The 6,655-nt window shown below is 39.2% G+C and overlaps 1 protein-coding gene across 1 annotated transcript; it reads left to right on the top strand.

Annotated features, from left to right (window-relative positions):
* The first annotated feature begins 93 nt into the window (after positions 1-93).
* Positions 94-5,599, top strand: LOC136260292 (sortilin-like). The gene is made up of 23 exons (XM_066053975.1): positions 94-267; positions 417-499; positions 549-602; positions 1,145-1,227; positions 1,285-1,393; positions 1,493-1,657; positions 1,710-1,777; positions 1,820-1,923; positions 1,980-2,056; positions 2,599-2,685; positions 2,886-2,946; positions 2,998-3,071; positions 3,127-3,214; positions 3,266-3,336; positions 3,381-3,507; positions 3,569-3,651; positions 3,715-3,806; positions 4,475-4,671; positions 4,726-4,813; positions 4,858-4,935; positions 4,989-5,223; positions 5,275-5,381; positions 5,440-5,599. The coding sequence occupies exons 1-23, from the start codon at positions 144-146 to the stop codon at positions 5,534-5,536; spliced, it is 2,352 nt and encodes a 783-aa protein (XP_065910047.1). The 5' UTR covers positions 94-143; the 3' UTR covers positions 5,537-5,599.
* The last annotated feature ends 1,056 nt before the right edge of the window (positions 5,600-6,655 follow it).

The raw sequence follows: 6,655 nt of genomic DNA, 5'->3' as shown, positions 1-6,655 counted from the left end.
TGTGCGTTCTATTAGAGTAATTTGCAAGGTGTATGTTCTATTAGAGTAATTAGTCGCTGTTTTCATGCGCTTGTTGAATATTTTGGAGGCGTTTATTAGAATGGTCACGTGTTTTACAGCTTGCTGACATTCAGGGTAGCTGAATGGAATCTGTCACTGGTCGGATTATTCTACTAGGCCTGTTGTTGTGTTCAACAACAATAGCTATAGAAACATGGCCTTGGCATCGAAGCTCCCGCTTAGAAATTCTAACGAAAGGACACGATGGTACGTTTGAAAACAAAGCGATGAACGCATACTTTTGTCCTATCATGTAGTTGTATGTATTTTGGCGTAATAGCAGAATATTAAAATATCTGTGAATTAACCTTCTGGGGATGTGAATGCATACTGAAAGGTCTCGTGTTTTTTATTAGTGACAGGTGTAGTTAATAGTCATGGGAGAGCCAGGAGAGGTGACAAACAGTGTGGCTTCACTAGTGCACCTCAAGTTGTACAGGTACACAACACTTGTATGTGTACAAGTGGTCACTCCTTATCTCTGTCAGATTTTTGTACCAGAATCTAAGACATACTTACAACCTGTTTGGCTACACAGTGAGGTATGTGTGTGTGTATGTGGAGTTTCTGTTGTTGCTGTTGTACATACAGGGGGGTTTGGGGGTATTTGTGTTTGTATGGTTCACACTTAGTGAATCACTCCCTGATGGGTAGCATTCTTGATTAGGATAGTGTTGCTATATAGTAAAGTCCACTTATGAGGAAGTAAGCTATCATGATTTGGAATTTGTAAAGTGATTTGGTGATAATGTATGCATATGGCTGTGTAATGAGAGCAATTATCCACTTAGTTAAATAATTACCAAGAACTTGCTCTTGATGTATTTAGGATACATTCTATTGGTGTAGCTATCTGCTGTCTTTGAGGTCTTATTTGTGTTATTCTATTCTCTTGCCAGTCACTGCATGCATCAAAGCATCATTAAATTAATGAAGCACTCATATCATATGGGACAAATAACATGACATCATCCGTTGGCTTAGGGTTCAAACACAGGGATATGTATATACTCTAAATTGTGATGCTCAATATTGTTTAATAAAAAAAAAAAAAACTTGCTAGTTATTCATGATCCACCCTTAGGTAATACTAATAGCTGCCAGTGATCAGAGTAGTTCCTTCAATTCCAAGATAACCTCCCCTACTAATTTGTGGAGATTGGACCTGTGAGTGGACTAGTTGATGTGTGGTGTAGTGTGTGACTTGTGTGTGTGTGTGTGTAGTGCATCAAACAATAGGGTCAGTTTGATGTTTGATGATAAGAGTAAAGAGATTGATAATGCTCCTACTATTGTGGATACTTTGACTAGATCCCCAGCAAATCCATCAATGGTGTGTGCGTGTGTGTGTAGTGTAGTGTGTGTTACACGACATGCATGTGTAATGTCGTGTACATGTATCCTGTAATGCTATGTTACGTTACCATTTCAGGTTGTATTACTATCAGCAGATTACAAACACCTTTATGTCTCTCTTGACTCGGGGAACAGCTGGCACAAGCATCAAACTCCCAGTAACAGTTTTGATGACGTTAATGACATGTTACTGAGCTCAGTGGATTACAACCGAATCATCATCATGGACAATACATCACAGGTACTAAACCTCCTTCATTCTGACCATTCTTATCATTATCATTTGGTTGCAGTTGTTTTTGAGTGAGAATCATGGTGAAAGTTGGGCAAAGATTTCAGGCGACATTCATCAACTGGATGTGTAAGTCCTACAAGTACATCTCAGTATTGACCTACTGTACAGGGGTTACATTGAATCGGACAAGATTGAATACTTGTACTACACAGTGAAGCACAGCAATGGTGATAGGTGGCTGTACAAGAAAAATCCTAAGGGAAATACCCAGTGTATGTCAAAATGGTTTTGTTTATAGTACGTAACTTCATGTGTATGTTGTGTCTAGTGCTGGACAAAAATGCTTTTCTCTTTCTGGTTGATGGAAGGTATTTGTTCCTGTCTAAAAAGAACACTTCAGATAATGTAAGTGTACGTAGAAGGGACGGGAACGTATATATTTTAACCAGTGTTAACATCTGAATAACAGCTACATAGCGTGCAACTGTATAATTACATGCTCATTGGGTAACATTTCTGAGAATCATAATGATATGTTTTCAGTGTTGTTAAGACACCAAACTACTATGTCTTCCATACTAAATCACCCTCAGCAATTCTCTGCAAATGTTTTAAGTAGGTATTTCTACAATTATGGTATTTTAATGAGAAGATACTAGTGTGTTGTCCAAATTTAACAATATTACCATGGTGTTGGTACTTAACTGATTTTCTAGTGCTAGAATATTTGCTGTACGTATTGGTCGTATCTATTAAAAAGTGTCAAAATTATCTAATAGAGGAGTCACATGTCTAATACATTGTATAACTCAATTAAACATTCACACACACCAAGTTTTATTTGTCAACAGTACTGTGATATGATATATCATGATGCTTTTTAAAAAATGCTGCCCAGCTCCGGTTTTGATGTTATAATTATAGTATGTTGTTATTACATTTGTTAGAGTGGACAGTCTCGTTCGCTGTATGTTTCAACTGATGGTGGGGAAAATTTTGTGTTGGCAAGACTACCTGCTCTTAAGTGGTCACAGGTACCAACACCTTTATAATACACTACACCTCATAATACTGTGCAGTGTGTATATGTACACACACACACACACACACACACACACACACACACACACACACACACACACACACACACACACACACACACACACACACACACACACACACACACACACACACACACACACACACACACACATTTATTTTTTTGTGTTTGCAGACGTACGTTCTAATGACAACACACGAAGTTGGAGTATTCATTCATGTCAACACCAACACCAGTAAGCTACATGTAATATACTGTGTAGCATGTGTGACTCTATTGTTTTTAGTGGCTGGACGAGGCACCCTTTACACCTCGGACAGCACAGGGGAGTTCTACTCAATCTCCTTAGAGAACCATCTGGTGAGGCCCTTTGTATGACGTACTACTCATAAATGTTTGTTATTTTATATCTCAGTACTCGAGTACTGTATTTAGTGCGGTACATGATTTCTATGAGGTTCAGTCAGCCAGGGGTGTGTATATCACAAGTGTTAAAGAAGATGGTGAGATGGTGGTACTGTATGATTTAAGCTTGTCACTCTGTGGTCAAATAGATGGACATGTCACCAGTAGAATATCATTCAACAGAGGTGCCACCTGGACTACCCTAACAGCCACTCTCTGTGTAAGCCACTATCATTTATACCACAATCACTTTGTGTCTTCTAGGAGGGAGGGTCTTGTGGTGAAGGTCACCTTCACCTACACATGAACTACAGTCGGAGTAAGAGCTTCTTTTTTAAATATCCACTGCCATTGAGCAAAGAGACTGCTCCTCACATTATCATGGCACATGGTACGGCAACATCTTGGTGTGCTGTATGTATGTCACTGTATCTCTATTTAATGCCCCATAGGTGTGGTTGGTAATCATGTGTTTGACACAACTAACCCATCGAGGATGTTCATTTCTGACGATGCAGGGAAGACCTGGTATTCTGTAAGTGAATTATAAAGTTGCATGTTGTCTCTATTGTGTGTTTATGGGCTGGTGTTCTTGTAGCCACTACCTCCAGGGAGATATTCTTATGCTATCAGTGATTATGGCAATTTGTTGTATGCTGTTCAGCGTTCAGTGAATTCTACAGATATTTGGTGAGCTTTTGTTTTTGTATAGTATCATTGTCTAGTGGGAATCTGGTGTTAGCTATGGAAGCAATTCCACGTCTAGCATAACAGTTGGGACTTTGGGTATTAACGCCTTCACCTGTTGAGACACGTATAGTCTCCTGCAGGGTACTAGTACCACCCTAGAGGATTTATTTGACTCGTAGCACCTAAGTAGTGTACAGTATCCTGATGTTTCAATGGGTAGGAGAGTAGTCATAACTAGGGCTGAAACAAACACTTGAGTACTCATTAAGGATTCTGGTACTCGGATAGTAAAATTGGTACTCAAGTACTCATTAAGATCACATGACCCTGCTCACATGATGTATTTGCCATAAGGGAGTGACACAATGAAGGCTATATAGTTTGATTGGCATAATTTCTTGTCAGGAACACTAACATCCGCACTTTAATACAGTGTGTGTGTGTATCATTGTTATTACTTGAAAAAGCTGTAAACTGCTTGAAGTCAATATAAAAACATGTCAAATGGGTATATGACTACAAGTAGTTAGTATTCGTGAGTACTCGATCGTTAACTCTAGAGAGTATGATCGTTTCAGCCCTAGTTATAACCATGGCAACTGAACGCTGTCTATATGTAGTGTGTGTTTGTTGTACAGTACATGGTACCCACTCATTTGTCCCTACAGGGTGTCTCATGATCGTGGCAAGTGTTTCCACAAATTTCCACTGGACACTACTGGCCAGTTTGTCCTCAAAGGACTTGTGAGTGACTTCATGCTCGGCAGTTTAGTTGGACTAGCATTCGGTGTACCGAGTCATGCTAACAATACATCAGAGTGGATTGTACATGCTGTCAAGTTTAGCCAAGCTTTAGACAGGCCATGTAAGCTATAAACCAATAGCCACATAGTGTGGATGAGTTTGTGACGTTGGTTAGGTCACAAGACTGACTATCAAAATGTAAAAGAGACAGATTGTTTGTTAGGCTACAATCGAGTGTTCAACCTCACAAAGCCTGAAGCAATGTAAGCTACATCCAGCCATGCCTTTATTGCATACCACTTTGCAGCTGCTACAATGAAGCCTCCTACAAATACAGACCAATTGGAAAAGAACCGTGCAAATGCAGGTTGAGTGATTTTGAATGGTAAGTGTGCATGTGTTCAACATGTGATAAATTTGCTCACACATACTATATAGTGATTATGGCTACATGAGGAAATCATCAGGTGATAAGTGCACACATCAGAAAGGATTTGACATGAGCAAACATTGCCCTGAGGGTCAGAACATTTACCGGAAGCCATCTAATGGTCAAAGACCTATTCCCGGCGACCTGTGTACCAACAAGGAAGATTTTATCAAATACACCAATGAATCGTGCAAAGGTCATGATACTGACCTTAGACCTCCTTCTACCCCAACACCAGTGGAGGTTAGTTATATCTAAGTTGACTGGGTGTTTCATGTACTCCTTCTACTACAGGTGACCCACAAGGGAGTATTGGGGCTGCTAGTAGTGATCATAATAACACTTATCACAGCAGCTCTGTGTGTTATTGGTGTCATGATGTACAAGAGACATCCCAAGAGGTTAGTTGTGAGCTACTTGTGCCAGTGGTTGCCATCCTTAGCCTGTTCACTACTCTAGTGTAGAACCTGTGAAGTACACACGGTATAGCAAATTACCTGCCACTGACCCAGATGAAGGAAATCCGTTTGATGATGATGATGAAATGCTCAAATAACAAAAAATAATGTAGTGTACGTACAGCTTTGTCATGCAAAATCAATTCAGTTGGTAAAAATCATCTTGGGTTGTGAGGCTGGTTATGTGAAAGGTGGCTTTGTGTACCTATAAACATAAATTTCCAGACTACAGTAAAACCTCACTTAGCCACCCCTTTAATGAAATCACCTTGTTATAATGACTAGATCTTGACACAGGATTGATTCACAGTTTACAGTAGAACTTCTATGTAATAATGATTTTAGTCAACTTTACTGTTTAAGGACTGGCGGATCCACCCAAAAAGACAAAATATTGAGATACGCTAATAGAGCAGTCAGTCAAATACTCTAATAGAATAGTCACCTCACATAACACTTCTTAGTTGTTGAGTATGAGAACTAGTATCTGCAGCACTATCCCACATGGATACACTTTAGCCTGCTAAAAATATTTTGCAAATGAAATGCACATGGTCTTGTGTACGCCATTCTTTAGGTCCATTAATAATTAAAGCTGTAGCTAGCTGAACTACTCATGATTGTCACTTATCCCTGTACAACTCTTGATCCATTTAAGAGAAAGCGTTATGATTTATATATTTGCAGGGGGGTTAAACCCTACTGAAATTGTCAGCAGCAAGCAAAGCCCAGACCAGTGTGATGCTGTTGATTTGTTGTTTTTTTGCAAAAATTAGCACAAGTACATCAAAAAATGTACATTGTTTTTTACAGTGGCAGGTCTAGGGGAGCACAGCCCCTCCCCCTCCCTATATGGTTACAGAATATCGAGTACATTAATAGAGCAGTCAGTGAAATACTCTAATAGAACAGTTGCCACATGTACCATTTAAATCCTCTACAGTTGCTTAGTACGAAAACTTACATCTGCAGCACTATAATATATATCCACACTTAGTCTGCTAGGAATCTAAGATTTTTTAATATAAATTTGTATGTAATTCTCGGTAATTTTAGAATTTACTTTAGGCACATAAACTACTCATGACTGTCACTGGAAAGTAGATCCAGGATGCAGGGGTGCAGTCCCAGATGCTGAAGATTTAATTTTAGATTGTCAAATGCCTGTAGTCTAAATGCTCTCTTTTTATGGTCAACTTTTAATCTATCTGACCTAC

This window comes from Dysidea avara, chromosome 7, assembly GCF_963678975.1.
Source record: "Dysidea avara chromosome 7, odDysAvar1.4, whole genome shotgun sequence".
Taxonomy (NCBI): Eukaryota; Metazoa; Porifera; class Demospongiae; order Dictyoceratida; family Dysideidae; genus Dysidea; species Dysidea avara.
This window is presented reverse-complemented; position numbering and strand designations above follow the sequence as displayed.

Bases quoted from the DNA above. Each gene is read 5' to 3' on its own strand.
- LOC136260292 (XM_066053975.1), top strand. From the start codon at position 144: ATGGAATCTGTCACTGGTCGGATTATTCTACTAGGCCTGTTGTTGTGT. The intron at 1,228-1,284 runs GTGAGTGGACTA...GTGTGTGTGTAG, and splicing joins AATTTGTGGAGATTGGACCT to TGCATCAAACAATAGGGTCA. The intron at 2,057-2,598 runs GTAAGTGTACGT...TACATTTGTTAG, and splicing joins AAAAGAACACTTCAGATAAT to AGTGGACAGTCTCGTTCGCT.